Here is a 23089-nt window from a genome sequence, read left to right as displayed (position 1 = left end):
AAAACTAGCCAAAATCATGTTAAATTTATTTCATTGGAAGGACCAGCAAAATTGGTTCCCCTTAAAGTGATTTATTCTTCCTGCAGCAACACAGAAAAACTGTCCAGTCATCGCTTGTAAGTAGAAGAAGAAGAGGACGCAGAGGCCAACAAACGGGCTCGTGCACTGACAATGATTTCCTCAAGATCTTATCAATGGTAATGTTCTGGACACAAACTGTATGGATAATACGGTACTTTGGTTCTGACGATCTGATCGACAGAATTATCGAAGCACTAGTTTGACAAGATGATTTTTCACCATATCTGACGACATCTGGACTTTCATGTGCTTTCCCTGCAGGGTTTTCTGTTTGCATACCTGTAACTAATCTATCTTTTAAAGGTGTAAAAAGTGATCTTTTTACCTTCTGCCTCCATGAGGTTCGGATTTTCTTGGTTTCTACGCTTCTGTGTTCTCTTCACAATAAATTATAGTCATTCGACTCTTCGTTGACCGTATCGTACTGTACCTCAGGCCCAGTAAGAGCCTTAATACTGGACAGTTGTTTCTGTGCTAATCAGCTTGCATACTAACGCATTATACTCTGATGGTAAATATGTTTTGGCTGATACTGTTGCAGGTCATTAGCTGTTATCATTAGCAGTTATCAGTCTGAACATGTTGAGATGCTGATGCTGGGATAAAACAGCTGGTACAGTTTGTCTCTACCAGACTGCAGAACAAGTTTTAGATATACTAAATGTATCAGAAATCCTTTCCTGATCTGAACTGGTGTTTTTGTTTTTTTTAACAGAGGGTTGGTTGATAAATCGGTGACTGGTTTGCTCTCAGTGTGACCAGAACTGTAAGAACTGTTGGGAGTGTGTCAGAGGTTTATTCTGATGAAAAGACAGATTTTTTTTTTGTCTCTTTTGCTCAAGCAAGAATTGTTGGGTTTTTCTCAGATAATGCTGTGAAGTCTGGATCTCCAAGCGTCTTGAAATGATGGATGTAAGGATTTTTTAAAAATAATAAAAAAAAAAAAAAGAGTGCTCTACTGTTTATAGGCAAAACATTGTATGGAAGTGTTTGTGTACTAGATGAGAACGCCTAGACAGGAAGAAGCATTTTAACCCTTCCCTGGATGCATGGATGAATGGATGGATGGATGGATGGATGTGTAGATGGATGGATGGATGTGTAGATGTGTAGATGGATGGATGGATGTGTAGATGGATGGATGGATGTCTAGATGGATGGATGGATGTGTAGATGATGGATGGATGTGTAGATGGATGGATGGATGGATGGATGGATGTGTAGATGGATAGATGGATGTGTAGATGGATGGATGGATGTGTAACAGTCAGTTTGTTCATATTGGATCTCATGAAATAAGAAGTTGTGCCTTCCTTCATTTTAATGTTTTCACTACCCAAATTGTGTAACTGTAGAAAACATTCTGATGGTGATCAAACATACTTTGTATTACCTGTAATTTTGAAAAATAATTATTTCTGTTGTCTTAGTGTGTTATAAACTACCCATATATGACTCCTTTAGCTTCTATCAAAGAGTGAAAAAAAGCAGTTTAGTTTATGTGGTCTGTCTGACAAAGAGGATAAGTATATGTTGTGTCATTCTCTGGAAAGCTGTTTATCACTCTGTTAAATTGCTTCAGTGTCACAGTACTTACAGTTTGGAGGAGCGGAAATAAGTCATCGTTTTTTTTTTCTCCCTTTCATTATCACATTTCATCGATGCTGCCAACCATTCATTTTATCTCAATCTTTTCCATTGCTCTCGATCCTGCCACTCAAACCCTGTCTTGTTCTTTTTAATTTGGGCTTCTTCTCTTTTGTGTCTCACCATCTTGACAGATATTTTTTCTTCTTCCAAGAGGCCCTGCATCTCTGTATTGTTTTTTCTCCCTTTCGTCGAATGTATCAAAGCTTGTTCTTCTAACACAATAAATGCCTTATACATGAGCAACAAAGTCATCCAGTATTTTAAACTCAGTGCAATGAGAAGCATAGATTTGTACAGAAGTTGTACACAAGTAAATAATGTATATGTATGCTGACGTCAGTGTCCTCATATCCTCTCTGCTGCCACCAGACTGAGCACTTTTTCTTGGAGGCCTCGGGGACGGAAGGAGACGGTTCACTGAGATTCTGCCAGTGTTTCAGTTTTGATCCTTCTGAGTGTTTCGCTGGCAGCCAGAGTCACTTTAGTATTTGTTGGAAATGTTTGTCACTGTATTAAGAATCAAATTCTTCATTTTATGTCCTCTATTTAAGCAATGCAAACTCATAGTTTGCAGTGTAGGTCATTTGGTTGGTACATAACTTTGGCCAAGATTAAATTATCTTAAATTTCTCATGGCAAGATGAACTATAAAACTCCAACTCTGCTATTTACTTCATAATTATCCCACGTCATTATCCCCAGCCAAATATGATATAGGTAGGCAGATACAGGATTATAGCAAGTCACACATAATACTAATTACAGACTATGTCAGTCACTTGGTTATGGCGTTCCATGTACGCCCTGCCTGCTAGAATCTTGCACCCTGGTGTTATGTGCTGGATCGTCTCAGGGGCATCTCTGGACAGCCTGCACCTGGGGTCTTGCCTGGTGTGGTAGACCCCAGCCTCTATTGATCTTGTGCTTAGAGCTTGTTCCTGTGCTGCCATGATTAGTGCCTCTGTGCTGTCTTTTAGTTCAACTTTGTCCAGCCATTGGTAGGATTTTTCTGTATCAGCCACTTCTATCTGCTGGTGGTACATGCTGTACAGAGGTCTGTTCTTCCATGATGGTCCTTGTTGATGCTCCTCTTCTTTCTTTGGTTTCTTCTGCCTGAGCTTTTCGTAGGCATCTTCCTGATGTATTCATGGATCTTTGTTGTTTCATCTAGGACAGTGGTTCTGACACTCACTAATCCTCAGCCTCCTTCCTTCTGCTTAGCGTACAGTCTCAGGGTGCTGGATTTGGGGTAAAACCCTCCATTCATGGTCAGGAGCTTTCTTGCCTTGATATCAATGCCTTCTATCTCCTCCTTTGGCCAGCTTATTATCCCAGCAGTGTATCGGATGACTGGCAGTTCTGACTACCGTCTCTTTCTTTGTTACCATGTGTCTATACTCCACTCGCCACTTCTCCAATGTTGCTGTAGATCAGTGTGGATGAAATCTTGGTGAAATCTTGATCACTCCTGGCATAGAGCTTGATGTTGTTAATGATATACACACACATTAATCTCAAGAACCTCACTTCCTGGTTAAATAAAAAACATTTACTGCTGATGTTTTGATGGCTAACATCACACAGCACCTTTAGAGGGCTTGTAGATCCATTCCTTGTTGGGTTAGAGCTTTTCTGGCACTGCAAGTCTTGCCATAATGACATAGCTTTTCAGCATCACTTAGGTAAGATAGCTGTGCCTACGTTTATAGTTATCAGAGCAAATTCATGCCATACATAGAGCCATAACCTTGACATGAAGAGAATGATGAGCTTTATGTTCTGAGCATGTATATGGCGGGGTGTGGGGTGGGTTCAACCACAGTGCAGCAAGTTCATTAATGAACCCAGTCAACCAATCAGACTATTGGCAGCTTATCAATACCTTTCTCACAGGTCACAGGGACATTTCATTTAGCCTGAGAGGAGATAATGGAAAACATTCCCTTTAATTTGTCAGAGGGGTTTTCAGTTACAGGGAGGACAACACACAGACCGAGAGATCTTGAGACATATATATATATATAAAATATGGTTTAACCTCTATGATGCACCATCCACAAGCCTCCCTGACCAATATCAGCAGACAGGCTGACCTACAGTGAGAGCAGTGGCAGCTAATAAGGCCCAATGAAGGCCTCAGAAGCCGGCACATGTGCTTACTCGGTCTCTCCCTTAAATCCACCCTGCATCATCTTTAAGTCTGTTTGAATTTTCTGTAATCGCACATACGGTAGCTAATAATACAACATTATACTGGAATGATCGTGTTCAGCTTCATCTATAAACTAGTAAAATAAGACTCAGTGCCACTGTGGAGTCCTCTTACCACAAACACAGTCTTTTTGTATATACACACACACATTAACTGCATAAAGGCCATCCTATCATGCACTTTTGTACCTTGGTGTTTGGTTGCATATAGTAACTTGTAAACAGGGAGCACCAGTCATTGTGGTAGAGGTATATGTGCAAGGTACCCAGGTGCCAGCACACTCGCGCTTAAATGAGAAGAAACTGATTAACTCACGGGCAGCAGCTGCGCCAATAAACCCCTGCAGCAGAGCAAAACCATATTTTACTGCTACAATTAGTTAAAAATAAATAAAAGAAACATTGTTTATCCATTAATATTACTGCATTCTTGAGCAAGGCATTCAAACTGGGGCATCTCCTGGCCAATTGCTGTGACCGTACTCCCCAGTGTTCAAAAATAGTATCGTGCACTCAGCAAAACCCTCAATTTTGAAAAAGGTTAAAAAAATGCTTATCTACCAATAAAGTAATTAGCGGGGACTCTTTCTTCTGGCCTGCAACGTTCTGCTTTGCCCATCATTTGTGGTGCCAAAAGCTTTGAAAAGGCAGCTTCTTATTCATCTCCAAGCCTTAGTCATCGCTCATCATCGTCTGTAGTACCTCCACCAGGAAAGTCATTTTTTAAATAAATGCAACTCTTTCCGTGCCTCCCAGAATCCTCTCAATCTGACAGGCACCTTATGCCAAATCATCTCTTTCTGTAATGAATAGTCTGCTGGTGACAGAGTAATTTCACTCACTGGATATTGCAGAACATCCATTTTATTTCATTTAACCACTGATTCATCCACAGAGGTTCAGATGTGCAGCAGTCACTGTCCCTTTCCCAGCACAGTATGCATTAAAACATTTTTACATCAGTGTTGAAATAGAGATGATGACCTGATGCTTTAATTACATATAAATAATTGTTTAAAACTTATCTGCAGAAGTGGTATAAGCAAGGGATATGCAAGCAGAGGGTCTTTTAAATTGGCTGTAATATGTACAGTACAATTTAGGAAGAGGACTTCTACAAAGTATTCCCAAAAGCATTTTTAGATTTCTGCTTCTTCTCCCTATGTGAGAAATTAGGTCAAGTTAAAATGCATATTTTTCTTTCTTTTTTTTCCCCACCAATGTGGCCCAGAGGAGGAGATGTACCCCAACTGTCTTCATTAACTTTTGTGGCAAACTCGCTGTGGAAGTAGAGCGGGTGTGGGTGAGCAAATGGATACAACGCAATCTCTGAGCACTGCACAGCATCAGAGACGTGTGAAGTTGAGAGTTTTAAAACTTTATAAAAGGTTTCTCAGAAAAAAAGACATCCTTCCTCAGGAAAGAGAAGGGAACTTGTGTGACTAGCGTTCACTCTGTGGCGATAACACTGATGGGGCTTTGACATGATCGCACCCCACTGAGCCAGAAGTGGATGTACTCGTGATGCTGCTTGGAGAGTTGGTTGAAATCCGGTATGACTTGTAGTTGGGGTTGTAGTTCATGTCTGTAGAAAAACTGACCATGGAACAGCCAGTTTCTTTCTGATAGGATTATATTTGACAATGTGTCTAAAGTTAATGTGACTAAGTTGTGAATTATGAACTGATTATTAAAAATTGTTTGCTTAAGTAGCTTAGACACCACATAGATTTTTTTAACAGACTTACTGTAGATTCGTGATGTAATGTACTGATTTATAATGCTGGTGGCTTTTCTATGAGTCCAGTTGGCAAAACTTTTATAGAACGTGATATTTAAGCTGCCCACGATTGTTGCCTATCTGCAAGCCACATTGCAACCCACGTCCACAGCAGCTCCTTTTAAGCTGTATCTGGTTAAATTAATGTCATATCTGTTTTGTATCGGGGGTTCTTGCTACTGCTGTCACAGTCATAGTGCCTTAAACTACTGTATTAATATATTCACACATATGCTTTTCTGCATAACTCAAGCAAATGCTTATTTTGTTACATTTTTAGGTGTTTTGCCAGTAAATGTTTGAAATTCACTTTGGGAGATTTATGTTATGGCAGGTCCTGTCTCACCATAGAGATGTTGAGTGATTTAGGCCACAAGGTGTGACCTACCTTGTCTCCAAGTCTGCCTGTCTCTCAGTCTGTATGTTGGCTAGATAAGTTGTCTGAATGAGGAGCGGCTATTTTTGTATCTGCTCTGCTTTCATTAATATCCCTCTGCTGGGAGACAAACTAATGAGTCCTGGCTCACTGATTGCTACATCACAACTTTTGTGCGTCACCTCAGACACTTTTTGTGCTACATCACAGCAGGCACACTTCATCACACGCTGTGAACTACATTCACCAGAAATGCAGGAGGCTATTTTAGATTGGAGTGAGATCTTATTTTTATTCCAATTTTTTGTCTCTTTCAGAGGTGCAGAACAGACAGGAGAAAAGACTGGAAATATGACCTTGCTGATATTTAAATAAAGATGACATTTAGGATATTGGGGAAATGGTGTTCACCTTTCAAGAGCATTAAGTAAATCTTGTCATATCTGGTGGGAATGATGCCCAATTCTGAAATTAATTCCTTACTTTTACAAAGATTTACATTTTTCAGATATTTGATTACTTTTTAAACTTTTTAAGGTGAAAGAAAGGACAGCTCACCTGCACTTGGACCAGGCTTGGGGATGTAATACAGAAAGGAGAGAAATCAGGCTGACAGAAGGAACGTTTGCAGTGAGCTTTCAGATTTCAAATGGCTGCACCAGACTTAAGACCTGAGGCATCTGGAAACAAATAAACAACAGCAGCTGGTCTCAGAAGGAAAAGTGGCCTGGCTTGGCTTTCTAAGCAGATGCTGGCCGGCCAACATCTGTCTCCTTATACCAGTAAACATTTGTGTTTCAGGGTCATTGTATCTGAACTGAACTAAAGCAAACCCATTTTTACTGAAACTGTCTTGTTTTTGTTGATGAAAAAAAAAACAGTACGTATAGCATCTACATCTGGTTTGAGTTTTGTGGGGTGACATATTTTAGTACCTTGAAGACGCAGTTATTGTTAAATGAAAGAGAGGTGAGAACTTTTCTGATGCGGGGTCCAAAGAGAGGAGAAATACCATCAGACAGAAGAGAGGAAAAAAAGAGTTCAGCAGCTCCACTGCAGCATGAAAACCGTTTGAACAGGTGTGTAACCGATTATCCACAACCTGTTTGATGTTTTGAAATCCTGCAGGTCAGCCATTTTTAATGGGAATGAATGACTGCACACCTTTGATTTCTGGTGATTTTTGGTTTTCATCAACTGTCTATTAGGCACATTCGGGACTATATTTTTGGTCCCTGTGGCTCCGTTACAGCGCTAGCAAATGTTCTGTGAGTCAGATGTGGCTCAGAAGTCCAGAGGCTGGGTTAACATGGTTTATAGCAAGAACTGTATGGACCAGATGTGGCCCACTTGTTGCAGCACACCTGACATCTGGCCCAAACAGTATAAAACAGACCTGTGGGTGAATCTTGGCAGCCAGACTCACCCTGAGTCAACACCATCAGTCAAGGCTAAACATGGCTTATAGAAAACTGTAGATGTATTTGGGCTGATCGCTAGGTGCTATCAACATCTTCCCTGTGTCTTTATATGTGCAGTAAAGGTTTCTAACATTTTTATGACTTGTCAGTTGGCAGTAACTAATAGATGTGACCACAGTTTAAAGCACAGAAAGAGATGCAAAGATGCCGGCAGACAGGAGAGAACAGAATACAATGCAGGCCTAATGTTATGTGCAAAGTGTTGGAAACAAAGAGAATCAGAGCAGAAATGCTGCAAATAAGAAAAGCTGTCAGTCTTCTAAATTTTAATCTTTTATCTTGATTGCCTTGCAAGATTGCCTTTCACTCTGCTGCAGATAAAGCCTGTTCAATTGGATTGAAGTGAACAGAGATAATATCCCATCAGTGGCATGAAAAGGGCTGCGGCACACCAGAGTTGTAGACGTGTCTCCGGCCATTACCCACCTGCTGTATTAGTTATGTAACTCTACTCCGCCTCAACACACCACCTGTGACAAGAGGTGACAGGAGGTCTCACACACACACACACACACACACACACACACACACACACACACACACACACACACACACACACACACACACACACACACACACACACAGTCTAGTTTCCATTACTTCAGAGGACATTACAGTTAAATTCATTTCCTGCAGGCTCATTGTAACCATAACCATACTTTACCCATAATTTTAACCTCAACCTAAAGCTAACATTTTCTTTTCTTTAAAATTAAAAAATTTATACCAACAGAATTTTTGCTCCAAATGAGAAGTCATGTTTCCACAAGATTTGTGTCCCCATAATACAAAAAACTTAATGGAAGTACACACTTGCACATGTGCGTGAACACACACACACACACTGAAGCAAGCTAATAATATGGCTCTGTGTTAAAATTCTCACAGAACATCCTCACCGCTGTCTCCGGTTTGACTGCAGTCTCCATAGTAATGGCATCTGTGTCCATGGCAACCATGTCCGTGTCACTGCTGGTGACACAAGCAGCCCCCAAAATCACTTCCTCGTTCAGTCATTTATTACACTGTGTAAAAATAACTACTAAGCAGCACAGGGGTAAATTAAGAGTTTATCAGAAAGAAAATGAAAAGTCGCGTGGCAGCAGAAAAATCTGCTCATTAACAGTTTTTTTCATGGCTTGCGCTAACATAAATGGCATTTGTCGTGAATAAAGTTGTGATGTCATAACTGCACAGCAAAACTGAAACTTGTGGAGAGAAAAAAGCTTTCCTTTTTTAAAATCAGAAAACTTTTAAAGTTTTTTTTTGATCACATCTGACTGGTTTTAGATCCCAGCGATGATTGAAATCAAAGTCATGCTTCTCTGCATTCATTTATATCAGCACTTTAAGATAACAACCCACAGAACTGCCAAATGCTGCTGCTAAGTGGTGATACTTTGTTTGTGGGGTGGCTGTAGCTCAGGAGGTAGAGCAGGTCACCTACTGATCAGAAGGTCAGCGGTTCAATTCCTGGCTACTCTAGGCTGCATGCCAATGTATCCTTGGGAAGATACTTAACCCCAAGTTGCTCTCCGACGCAACCGTTGGTGTGTGAATGTGTGTGAATGTTAGATAATTGAAGCGCTTAGCTTAGTTAATCATGGAAGTGCTTGTATGAATGGGTGTGCATGGGTAAAGCGCTTTGAGTGCTCAGACTGAGAAGAAAAGCGCTATTTAAGAACTAGTCCAACTAGTCCATGATAGGCAGTGTGGCTCGCACGGTTTGGACCCAAATGCAGGACTCCAGAGACTGAACTCCAGGTGGACTAAATCTAACTAATGAGACAAGGAAAACAAACCTGGGGACAGGGGACAGGCAAAGTGAAATAGGAAGCAAGTAGACACAGAAATGCACATTTGGCAACACATGAAGGCAGACACACGGAGGAAAAACAGACAGAAGACTTAAACTAAAGCATTGGGAACCAAGACTTAATATATATTTAACAGGAAAATGTACAAGAAACCATAAAACACGAAACAGAGACGGAGAGTTGACAGGCCACGGGAACACAGGAGGGCAAACCGAAAGGACGAGAACACAGAAGTAGAACTCCAACCTAAATCCAAAATATAGCTACAAAACACAGAGAAATCAAAATGAAGAACTCTTTAACTAAGGACAAAGCATAATAACCTCAAAACACAGAGTCAAAGACCCACAACCATGGTTTTTTCCACTGTCTTTTTTTAGAGCACAAATTGAGACATAAAACTGTGGACGGTTAATAGTCTATAGTGCATTCTACAGTAAACAGGCTGTGATTTCAGATGCAGCCTCAGAGGGAACCCTTTTGCCAAGTTCCACGATGACAAGTTTCTTGAATTTGGAGAAATCATGAAAGTAAACAAGGTGCTATTGCTGCGATGGCATTTCTTTGCAATGTGCATGCATTTAAATGCAAGCCAAGATTACTTCACAGAGTGCTCCTGTCTGATTGGAGGATTTTGCCAGAAGTGCACAAATAGAAAGAACTTAGTTCCCAATAAAAACAGCAAGAAAGGTTTTGATTAAAAGTACTCCATCTCAATGCAGCTGCCTCTTTTAATGTGGTGATACAAGTAGTCAGCTAAGTTAACACTGCTCAGCGTGCTAATGTTAGCAGGCTAACACTCAAAGCTGCACACTTTAATTGCTGTATCTGCTGTATCTTTGATTAAAATGTATGTACAGCAAAGTTGTGAGAAAAACAAAAACAAATTGTGTGTTACAGAGTATTTGAAAGGTTTGGCAAACAGAAAATATCCAATAATATTTTACTAGAAGTCGTAGTCTTCATAAAGGCCGTTTAATGTTGGCTGGTAAAAACTGGCACGACCTGTGACTGTTGTTACCACAATAGTTCGGTTGCAGGATTGGGAGTAAAGCAGATTTGGTTGCTCGTAAATCCAGATGCCGGGTAAGATTAGGATTAGGAAGTTTATTTTGCAACTCTAAAGGTTTTAATGTGGATCTTCAGGTTGCTCACCATGTCACATGCATCCCATCTGCACTCTGACCCAGTTTCCTGCTGCTTCTTTATAACCTCAGTTTTAAGCTTGTATAGTAATATAAATCACTCTCAATGGAAACATTATATAAATGCTTGGGGCATAAATTCCAACAGATGCATACTGCAGACTTATGTCTTTGTATGTACATGATATTGGAGGACTGGGCTGCATACATAGGAGTAGGAACCGGTGGGGACGTGTCCCCCCCAATATTGGAGACAGGTGCATTTGTCCCACCCAAAAACTACACCGCGGAGGAGAAAAATACTTGATTTTGAAATCTTTAACCCGCTTGCTTTTATTTTGAAGGCGCAACATAGCGTCATGTCACTGCGCTCCCCCCGCCCCCCTCTGAGCGGATCTGGGAGGCGGAGACAGCGGCAGGAGTCAGAAACTCTTTGAATGAGGGAAAACAGGCCTGTCGGGAATGTTGCCATGAATATGGCTTATTTGTAACGTCTTGTTGTCAGTCTACTTTAATATATAGAAACCAAATCTTTTTCAGTCATCTTACTCCTGGGATGGTCACTCGTCCAATATTTACTGGACAAGAAGTCAATTTGCTGCAAATGAGAGGCGGAAAAATCCATTTTGGCTCTTTTGCCCGGGCCAATGTTTTTAACCTTTTGTGTGCTCCGGCACCTGTTTGGTCAGTTATTAAATGCAGGGCTGTAAAGTGCAACAGCACACTGTGTTGCCGGTGAGGCACACAGCTTGTCTATTAAATGTCAGAGGTGTCACTTTTATTTATTTTGGTTGGTTATTATTATTTTTATTGATATTTATTTTTATTTATTAGATTTATTAGAGTTTCAAACTGAATAGGCATATTTTAATAGCTGTTTTTTTTTTACTTAAGGTTGATATTAAAAAATGAATAATTTGTTCATTACATTATCTGTGAGGCTTCTTTCATGTCAGAACGTTGTTTAGTTAAAGAATCAGTTCTGCTGCCGGTCAACCTACACAAATGTATTTTTGACCATTATTAAATGTTGTCGACCAATAAAACATATCAAACTTTGCACTTGTGTGGTATTAAATTATTTTTGTGCTATTGAAATATTTAGCTTGCTAGCACCAGTGCGGCCGCCTGATAAAGTAAGCGTTCAGCCTGGAATGACACGGTTGCTATGCTTGATAAAAGACTCAAGCCATTTTGTTTGGTGGTTTGCCTACGTCTTACAATTATAAAACATATACATATGTAAATTATGCATGCAATAATATAGGTGTGCACAACACTATTTTTCCAAGAAACATTTAAATAAAATTTATGGATCTGTCAGGTTTCTGATATGTGCCCCCCCCCCCCCCAGTAGTAAACTCATTTGGGCTGCATACCCAAAATAGGTTACTGGAAATGTTACAGAAGAACTGAAAGGCAAGAATGCCTGTAAGAGGCCTCATATGAATGGTAACATTTTCTAAGCAGCTGTTGTATGTGACTTTTGGCCTTCACTAGTTATCTGGATTGCAGGCTGCACTGACTTCTGTGTTAATGGATGACGGTGCATGTGTGGACTAACACAGGAGATAACTGATCAGCGAGCAGAAGCAGTAACCCAAATCTGCCAGCGTCCCGTCCCACATGAGCACGATAGAAATAGCACCGTTCTAGGTCGCTTTTTAATAATTGCAGAACTAACTTTCACAGCCCTGTGCCCATGTATTGGTGTGTGAGACTGTGTGACTGTGGGTGGGTGGGTGTGCTATTTTGTTGATATGTATTTCATTTGGGTGATTTTATCCTTTATCCAGTCATTTAATCACTTTTAGCATTTATTCAGTCAGAAAAACACATTAAGCTCTCTCATGGAAATTACTAACATTAGAAAAATCACAAAAATAATGTGAGTTGGATTGTGTGTGTGTGTGTGTGTGTGTGTGTGTTTTCCTTGCGGGTGTCCTGACCATTAAAAGGAAAACATCTTTCCTGTCCTGTCCTAAAAACAAGGTCAAAGACCTCCTGCTCAAACACTTCATTATAAACTAAACCAACACCAAGCTCATCAACACACACACACAAACACATGCCCGGGACACTCTGAAGCCAGAGATCGGTCCCATAAAGTGTGCCGCACATCGATTTTGTGGTCTATTTTGCAACAAGATATATGTCCCTGCTCTAAGGAGTAATCGAGTGCTTTTGTCCTTGGCCTTGTTAAATTTCTCATCTCTCTAGTCGTCCTTCCTGTGACACTGATGAGGTCACAGGAGGACAAACAACTTCAACAAAAAACAAAACTGTGAGATCCTCTTCTGTTTATATTTTCCAAACAACAGGCATGTTGTTCCAAAAAGAAAAAAAAAAAAAAAAAAAAAAATATATATATATATATATATATATATATATATATATATATATATATGCAAAATAAAAAGTAGAAGAAAATCCTGCCATGAGAAATGCCTGTCACATGCAGTCACTCTATTTTTTTAGGCTGTTATATATGGATTACTTTAAAAACAGTTTCTTGTTGTAATCTACTGAATTATGTAATAATTGAAAATGATTCATCTTATTGGCTTTTTGTCATTATTTAATTACAAGCCAATTTACTGCAAGAAAAATGTTAATAAAGATCTGTACTGAACTGAAAATCCTAACCTAGTAATGGTAGTAGCACCACTGTATGCATGTTCAAACATGGGACTGTACACACATATACACAACACTGCACTCTTCCACATGCTTAGCAGCTGAATTTAGGATTAATTTTTTGTGTGTTTGTTTCCCTGCAGTGGATACAGATGGCAGGAAGTTGAAGGGAGGCATCCAGAGGAGCACGGAGACGGGTCTGGCTGTGGAGATGCCCAGTCGGACCGTTCGGCAGGCCAGCCACGAGTCCATAGAGGACAGCATGAACAGCTATGGCTCCGAAGGGAAGTGAGTAACAAATGCTGTCCCACTTCACAGTCTGGTAAAAACTGTAAATCACAACTTTTTTTTAACACAAAATAACAATGAAGAGAACACCACAAACTGTAGTCGGGTTCCACTGAACTGAAACATGTAACTGCATTTTCTTCTTTCTTTTTTTAACCCTGCTTCGATGGCTGTTTGCTGTTTTTGCTGCTGTTAGTTACCCTTTCTTTCTTTATTTTAGTTGTCTGGTAACAATTTCCCATAAAATTTAGGCTTTAGATTTTTGAATTCATCTGGGATTTGGGACAGTCTCTTTGCACATATCTATGAAATTACCACAGACTTTGAAAATAGTAGGTTTTGCAAAGATGCATATTCAGTTTATCCAAAATGTGGAGAGTGAATAAATTTGAGGGTAACAGAATTTCAGAGAACTGTTTGCTTTGGTGGAGGTTTCACACCTTTGCATTTCCTCATGTCAGTGTGTTTCTATTATCCATCATACAGAAAAAATCAGCAGGTTTTTTGATGCACAGAGAGAGCATACAGAGCACCTATGACATCAGCAGTAATAGTGTAGTACTACTGAACACACTCACACACACACGGACACATGCAGATCAGTGCCAACCTGGCTACCAGCTTGAATTCCTACCGTTACATAACAAGACAAGTTAGACAGACTGATGTGGGCTGGGAGGGTTTAAAGGGGAACAGGGGAGGGATGAAAATAACGAAGGGATGATTGCATCATCGAGTGTGTTTGCATCCATATTAAAATTCCATTTATATTTGGAATATGCAAATATGTTGTTTGTGAGCTCCTGCTTGAAATCACGGATTACTTCATATACCATGAAACAAAAAATAATATGTTAGATTTTAATGATGCTCGCTTATTTATTCTTTAGTGGCAACAGCAAATCCTTTTTTAATGATGAATTAATCAAACAGCAAACATCAGTCAGAGTCCGCATATGCAGCTACATAAAAAAGAGGAAGGGAAAAAAGACAACCTTATTGATTGCTTCATAAAACACTGAAGCCTTAATCAGTGCGAGGTTGAAAAATAATGGAGACATCACAGACACAGATGCAAAAAAAAAATGAGAGTGACAAAGGGAGCGCGAGGAGGAGAAAGAGCAGAATCTGTGTTCACACATCGAGCCTGTTTGATTCAGTTTGTTCAGACTCTGCAGTATTTACTGTTCCTCCGAATCCAGCCGCAGCCAAATACACAGCTTTGGCTTCAATGGAGCTCCGACTTTTCACTTGTGTTCACTATTAATTCAAAAATGCAAAAGCATAAACATTGCTAATTTGTATTTCTATTGACCTATTCGCCCAACATAAAAATGTTGACATACCGATGGATAATGTATTTTGTTTGTTTTCCAAGAACACCCACACCATGATTTGTGGCTATGTTCAGGCAAATACAGCACATGGTTAATGTTATATAGTTTGATGTACAGAGATAAAATTTCATACTGTGATAGGATGTCGCTGTTGCAGATATTCCACAATCAACTGTAAATGGTATTATTGCAAAGCAGAAACATTTTGAAACTACAGCAATTTACGTGAAGTTACAGAGGGGGGGCGACGAGCCGACGTTCTGCCGACTCAATAACTGCAGAGCTTCATTCACAAGAAAAAATATTTCCTGCAAACATGGCCCACAGGCACCCTTCATGTTTCCCTGCAAAATATATTTTTGGGAAAACTACTACGCTCAGTGGATGCCAGATCAAACTAACTGCTGTTTAATTATCTTCTCCATGACTGTCTCGTTTAACTTTTTTCTTTCACAGTCTTCTTATATCAAAAGTTTAGTTTTTCTTTTAAAAGCACATTAAAATGACCTTAAATATGTTATGCGCTCCATGTTCCAAGCAACACGACATATAAGGGAACAACAGTTGACTCGTTAAGCTGGCGGCACCGCTGCATCCTTGAAATCATCAGCAGCAAACCGCTGCTTGTCTTCCTGTCTGTGTTTCCGTCTTTACGTCAGCTGTTTGGCTCAGTGTGCTGATTGGAAAGCTCCATCGTTCCCTGTGCACAGTCATGAATAAAGCACTTTGTTAGCTAACACCACCCAATCACACTTATGAGCTTATTGATTTATGGTTGGATCAGGATTCAGTGACTGAGCGGAATGGAAATGGGTTTTCTGTGTAAGAGAGATCATTTTGTGACACAACTGTGACAATTTTTTAAAAGAACTCATCATTTTAAAATATTCAGTAAAAAAAACATGTTGACATTTTATTGGGTTCATGTTGTAAAATTAAAATGGACTCCTAGCAGCCAACCCTTCTGCCAACGCCGCAGAGAACAGCTGGACTGTGATGCTTCTAAGTGCAGTTTAGTGTATCGCTTACAATGATAACAGAAAACATTAACGTTCCTGCTCAGATTACTTTTTAACAACAGAAAGAGGACATTTTGTTAACCAGTGTATTTGTAAAACTGCAAAAAAAAAAAAAACCCCTAAAAAATGAATCTGCAAAATGATGGTAGACATGGAGTAATAAAGGAACTTTAGCTTTACAAATGATGACACACTGTTTTATTCTGAGTAAAAGAGAACATATTTATGCTTCTCCCTGAATGTTTGCTGCATGCGGTTTACGTTGATCGTTGCACTTCTGTGAAACAGCAGTGTAATCCCCAGATGTGCCCCACATGCTACCATAATCAAAAGCTCAGGATTTTATCACCCAGTAACACTCACTCAGCTAATGTTGTCTGACTAATGTCTTTGCATGCATGAACACATACCAATGATACACATATGCAAAGGTTTTTACTTCATTAGAAATAGAATTTATTCAGTATATGTGCATGATAATTGATGCATTGTGTTAATTGCATATATGCGCAGCTTTAATATTTAGTGTATTACATTCATGCACTATGCTGACAGAAACAGATACAAATGCATGCTGTCAGATACATGCACCAGTCTGCAGTCAGTGTGAATAATGTTGATCATTACATGACAATGAAAGGTTCTGCTTGGAAACGTTGTTTCCTGGCATTCATGTGGATGTTCCTTTGACACATACCACCCACTGACATATTTATGCAGATGCGGTCTCCCCAAAAAGGACAATGCACCATGTAAGCTGCCCAAGAATGACCCAAGGTCCACAGCAAAGAGCCCGAGGTGTTGATCCAAGCATCCACGAGATGGATACAAACAGCACAAGGGACGAGACGAAGTTACAAGATGTTAATGAGAGTTTGGGATTATCTTTTATCCATTAAAATTGGCATGTAATTATTTATAATCTGCTGCCATCTGAATATAAATGACTAATTTAAATAATTGTTTGTCCTGATTATAGCAGAAGACTACCTTATGAATTATTTTGTAATGAAGGACTGTTTTCCTGCTCAATCAGCAGTTAGTATTAAAGATTAGGCTTTGTGCCTTTGTGTGACTTTGCTCGAACAATCTAATAAATGAACTCAAAGTCAGCTAAAAAACAAAAGATTTGTTCCTTATATGTGCACCTAAGTACTCTTGTGAGATTGGGAATCATTTAAAATTGAGCAACTGTAAAGTATAATAAAATATCAAAGTGAAGGCAAGGTGGAAAAACATGTAGGTTAAAGAGAAGAAGAGGAGAGAGGATAAAAGTGATAAAGAAAAAGAGATAAAAGTTGAGACAAGGAGAGAATTTTATCTCGCGGGACTCGGAACAGCTGCAAACTGCATAATCCGAGAAAAAGGAGGAAAGAAAGAGACTAATGAGAACTCTGGAGAGAAGGAGGAGAGGTGAAAGGAAGAGAAATGACAGTGAGAGAGGGACACGTGTAGTTAATCTTTCCTGTCTTTGTTTGCTCACTCTCTGGTTGGGAACGTGATAATGACTTTATTCAGAACCGACGCATCCTCACAGCTAAACGACAGAACGGGTCGACTGCCAGCGGCTCTGAGTGGCTGTTAGAAAACGATGAATTATGTGACATCTATTACTTTCTCTGCTCACTTAGATGTTTTTTGAGTGATGAATAAATTCTCCTCAGAACCAATAGTCACATTGTGCATTTGTCATTAAGCTCAAGTACTGCCAGTGTCCAAGTTGCGAGCAGTTCATTGTTCACGTTTATGTAAGCTTGAAGGTTGTATTTCACTCAAAGTTGTCGTTTATATTGGAGATATATATTTGTAAATTGTGATACAGTATGTCTGTGTGAACTTGTATGTGAACAATGCCATTCACAGGCGCACAAACGTTGCCTACCTCATAGCCCTCGTTTTAATGACAGCCATTTCCTAGAAATTTAATGCAATTATTCACAAGTACCTGCATACATTTTACCACAAATACAGTACCAGTCAAAACATTGGCGTGACTAGTACTGTATATTTCACATAAGTTGCATATGCATGATTTTTTTTTTGAAAAAGAACACATTTACATATCACACCTCGAATCCACACATCTTAATTTTTTTAATTCAGGTATTTTCATTGCCACAGGTGTATAAAATATAGCACCTAGCCATGCAAACATTAGTGAAACAATGGGTCTAAAGACTTCCCTGAATTTGAGTGCGGTACTGTAATAGGACGCCACTGTTGCAACAAGTCAGTTTGTGAAATTTCTTCCCTCCTCGATATTCCACGATCAGCTGTAAGTGGTGTTAGTGCAAAGCGGAAGCATTCAGGAACCATCAGGTGGCAGACCACATAACGTGACACAGGGGTGAAAGTCACCAACACTCTGATGACTCAATAACTGCAGAGTTATAAACCTCCTCTGGCATTAAAATCAGCACAGGAATTGTGCACCAGAAGCTTCGTGGCATGGGTTTCCCATTCCTGCGGGTGCAATTGTATTTCTGTCCAAATAGTGTAATAGAGACATATTATTTATATGTCAGTCAGCAGCATCCTTTGCTCTCATTAGAAGCTGCTTCAATCGCTTACCTCAGAGTTGGGACAAGTTTAACTTGGGACCTGTTCACTCCTTGTTACCATGTGTTGTTGTTTTTTTTTTTTTTTGTGTGTGTGTGTGTGTGTGTGTGGGGGGGGGGGGGTTACCTGCCATTGATTGAAATCCTCCAAAGTTATTTCTATGCAGTCTTGAACCTCTGGTGATAGTTTTTTTTTTTTTTTTTTGGGGGGGGGTAAATCTGTGTAGACTTTAACTGTAGGGACAGAAATGGACTCCTGCTTTTGAGAGCGCATGGTTATGTTTCATTTACACATCATGTTAGACTCATAGAGCAATGTAAGAAATGTGCTGCAGTCTACCACCCACAGAAGACATAAAACCACACACACACACACACACACATTTAGTACCTGGCTGTTTGCCACCAAAGCACTCTGAACTGATTCATATACATATAAAAAACACACAAAATAAGGACACATGGGGTCAAACTCTGGAGCAAGCATCTGAGTTTAGCCAATTTAAATTTGTTGAGTTTAACTAAGTTGAAAGCATAGTGATAAATGGTGTTCACTTATCAGTTCTTTCTTTATTCTTGTTTTTTTTCCCCTCCCTATCTCATTATTCCTCTAGATTGTTTTTGTCCCCATTCTGTTACTCCCCATTGTTTCATTATCTTTCAGTCTTTGACTCACTTTCTTTTGCTAATTAAACGGCACCGAGGACTGGTCATGTTTAACCATGCGTATCTTTGCCTGACGTGTTTTTTTCTTCCGCTCCCTCTGCAGTCTTAACTACAGCGGCATGTGCCTGGCGTCCGATGCTCAGTTCAGTGACTTCCTGGATGGGATGGGACCGGCCCAGTTTGTTGGGCGGCAGACTCTGGCAACAACATCCATGGGTAAGAGAGGACCAAATTTTTAATTCTTTTGCTAAATCAATACCCCCTACAGCCAGTAGTTATTTTAAATTCTATATTTATATTTCTGCCGATTAGTACAATAAGGAAATTATTAGATTTGAGGGTCACAGTGGCTAAGTACATCTTCTATACACAGTCCATAGTTTGAACTCCAGTTGGTCCTGTCTAGAAGCTGACTTGGAGTTACCAAGTAATCATATACACTACATGTACATTTTAACACCTTCTTACAAAACTGTTAACCTATTGTAGGCCTAATGTTCAGCCAGCAAGTAATGTTTTTTTTTTAAATATACATATATATAGTTAAATGAAAGGGACAAAATAAGTTCTCCATAAAAAATAGGTCAGAAAATGAAAAAAAAACAAAAAACTGCTTTACCCTCATAAAACTGAACCAAATGGCTCTTGAAAAATCATTTTACTTTGGCAAAGAAAGTGCCTCATAACTCAGAGCTCTTACTGTTTTTTCCATCATCCCTGGCATTTATTCGTTTCCAGGCTGTATATACTGGATATATTGTATGAAGTCTGTCCTCTACAGCAGTGATTTACTGTAAGTGGGTCAGTTTCCTCACTGGCAGCCAGACGGTGTCCTTGGCCCGACAACAGTGACACTGACTGGAGCAGCTCCACTCCAAACCTGCCGCCTGGTCCAACATTATATAATGTCAGAGGACCCAGAATAACTTGGCTGTCGTCTGAGCCGTGTCACTTTCAAAGGAATATATTTGTCATTTTGGGGACATTTGGTTAAAACTCTTATGCAGAAGTTAGTTCTAATGAGTGAAATTATTAAAATGTGCACATACTTTTCATATGAAAAATGCAGTAATGTTAAAATGGACAAAAGCTGACTTTGATCATTATTGGCAGAAAAGCACATAATGCAGTGATTGCAGAATAGATATGGATGATGTATTTACCTGCTTACTTGTTTATCAGTAAAAGATTGGACTCTTAGATGTTTTACTACCTTTAATGCCTTTTTTCTGCCACCTGACTGAGAAACAGGAAGTGAAAGTGCTGAGACTGAACCTAAACTAAAACCTTAAATCCATAGTTTGGACTCCAGACCCGTGTCTAGAAACTTACTTGGATTCACCAAGTGATCTTATACACTATATGTGTATTTTATTACCTTGGGGTGGCTGTGGCTCAGGAGGTAGAGCAGATCATCTACTAATCAGAAAGTTGGTGGTTCGATTCCTGGCTGCTCCAATCTGCAAAGTATCCCTGGGTAGGATACTGAACCCCAAGTTGCTCTCTAATGCAACTGTTGGAATGTGTGTGAATGTTAGATAGTAAGCACTTAGCTGTAGCAGGAAGTGCTTGTATGAATGGGTAAATGCAAACATGTTGTATAAAATGCTTTGAGTACTCAGCTAGAGCAGAAAAGCACTATATAAGAACTAGTCCATTTATCAATTTTACCTATTGTAGGCCTAAATATACAGCCACTAACTAACTTTCTTTTTTCATTCTTCATTACTGTGGATTTCTGTTATTTATGCTATCTGCAAACTTTCTGAGATCACAAAATAATCATCACATTAAAAGAAAGTGCAGCTTTCACTCACTCACCTCCTTCATCCACATTTTTTAACCAATCAGGTGATGTAGAGATCGGTCTGATGGAGCGGAACGGTGGACTGGAGGTGGAGGTCGTCCAGGCCAGAGGCCTCACCATGAAGCCAGGTTCAAAGGGACCTCCAGGTTAGTCTGTGATGAGCCACTGAGCTCTGTGTTTCAGAGAATGCCATTTATAACAAAAACATGAGATGTTCCAAGTTTAACATTTATAAGGCTGCTTTACTGTTGTTCCTACTGCACATGAATACTTCACAAGGCAGCAAATAGAGTTAGTTTCATATACACAACAGCCTACAGGGCACATTTAATACTAATGGAATATAGCTTCCAAAAACATAGTTTTGGTACTTGAAAGTATAAAAAATACAAGAGTGAACGGGGGGAGGGGGGGGGGCAGAAGCAGGGTGAGACACTAAATAAGTAAAAACTGCTTTTGCCTCTGTTTATGCAGAAGTGAAATCTTGTTGCTCTGACTTCAGATGTTAATCCACGGTTCCTGTCCAGTATTAAACAGGTTAAAATGATCATGTTGTTAACTTTGAATGTAGCCCCCCCGCTGGTGCATAATAATAAAGCAGGCATTGATCTCAGCTGAATAAGAGCCAAACCGCATCATCAGAATGGGACTAAAAAAAGTATCTGGGCGAAACTATGAAGGAGAGATAAAAGAGAATAGGAAAATAAATGGAGCGAAGCACAAACAAAAGTCAAAGGAGAGACAAATGAGCACAGACCAATTTATTGTAACTGAAAGAAAAACATGGAAATGACAAGGGAGGGAGAGAGATGAAAGGAACTCCATATACAGTGTAAAGACAAAGGAGATGCCTGCTACACATTTTAGTGGCCCGTTGTCTAATATTTTCCTATCTCGTTATCTAGCATATTGGACAAAAATCTATGAAGTGTTTATGCTTCTGTTACATAGCAAGAATGTTTGACTCCAGGTCAAGTACACGTCAGAATGCTGTTAGCATAACCTTATGTTATTAATAGGCTATATTTCTTCTTTAAAGCTGTAGTACTAACTGCAATTAACCAAAAATACATTTTTATTCTGACAGCTGCTCAAGCGATATCATAAAAGATAACAATGATGACAATAAATTTGTTTTGACTTTTACCCGTAATTTTTGCAACTCCAGAAGTAGCACCAGAAAAGCTGTGTATGTAGAATAAACAGTCAAATCTGATGAAAAATAAATCATCTTCAAACCTTTGCTGACATGTGCCCACAAAACAATGTTAATGTTTTTTTTTCCCTTCAAAACATACAGAGGAAGTTTAAAAGATCCCTTTTTCCTGGTCACTGTGAAGAGCAAAACATTAAACCAAACACTTCTTCTTTAGCCTATATTTTGGACCAAGGGTAGATGGGAACATCACTACCAGCATGTTGGCTAGAACATTTGAAGGTTACACATTCACATCTTATAGTTTCATGTTAGGTTTGTTGATATAATTACACAACATTACAGCTTGGTACACAGCTCAATGCTGACACAATCAGCTGTCTGGTTCTCCCCACTGGATACCGCATACAACTAAGCAAAGAACCACAATTACATTTTTACTACCATAACAAATAAATATAACTGCCAGTATGCAGAGTTGAAACTGCTGTGCATGCATCAGTACAACAACATGACTGCAATAAGGGTTTTTTGCAGAATAAGGAGAAGAGGTATATTTTAACCCCAAAGAAGCTCATTTTCCTGAACCTAACCAATTAGTTTTTTATGGCCTACAGCAGTGAGTTAATACAAAAGTGAAGAGCAGATTAAAACTAAATTATTTAGCCACTGAAAACAACGCAAATACACAAAAGTGTAACATACTCCACTGCTACCAGTCCAGCTTACAAATTCCAGTTGGGCATTATAAGGACCACTACTTCTCCGCTGATGTGTCATGGCGATCTGTAAAGGCCCGTGGTATGCGACACATTCCCGAGAAAAGAGTTGGAATTTCTTTTTGTCTCAACAAGATGAGCATAATGAGACATCTTAAGAAAAATCTCCTAGCTGATTAGCATCAAATCTACCTGAGGAGCCACATTCTCCTACTTACATGTTTAATTACTTGTATGCTTTCAAGCATTCAAAATATTGTAATCCTTTTCTTTCTTTCTTTCTTTATTCTTAAATTTTCCGTACGTTTTTTGCCGGCTAACTACTTCAACACCGTTCAACTTAGGAAAACCATTCAAACAC

The 23089-nt window shown here is 39.4% G+C and overlaps 1 protein-coding gene across 1 annotated transcript in view; it reads left to right on the top strand.

The window, feature by feature from the left end:
• The window catches only part of rims4 (regulating synaptic membrane exocytosis 4), a 51991-nt gene that overhangs the window by 15104 nt on the left and 13798 nt on the right, over positions 1-23089 (top strand). The window contains exons 2-4 of the mRNA XM_030729682.1: positions 13322-13466; positions 19150-19262; positions 20898-20999. Coding sequence (XP_030585542.1) covers positions 13322-13466; positions 19150-19262; positions 20898-20999 — 360 coding nt within the window. The remainder of the gene's footprint in view (positions 1-13321; positions 13467-19149; positions 19263-20897; positions 21000-23089) is intronic.

The sequence above is a fragment of the Archocentrus centrarchus genome, chromosome 5, assembly GCF_007364275.1.
Source record: "Archocentrus centrarchus isolate MPI-CPG fArcCen1 chromosome 5, fArcCen1, whole genome shotgun sequence".
NCBI lineage: Eukaryota > Metazoa > Chordata > Actinopteri > Cichliformes > Cichlidae > Archocentrus > Archocentrus centrarchus.
The sequence above is the reverse complement of the archived record's forward strand: the minus strand, read 5'-3'. Positions and strand labels throughout refer to the sequence as shown.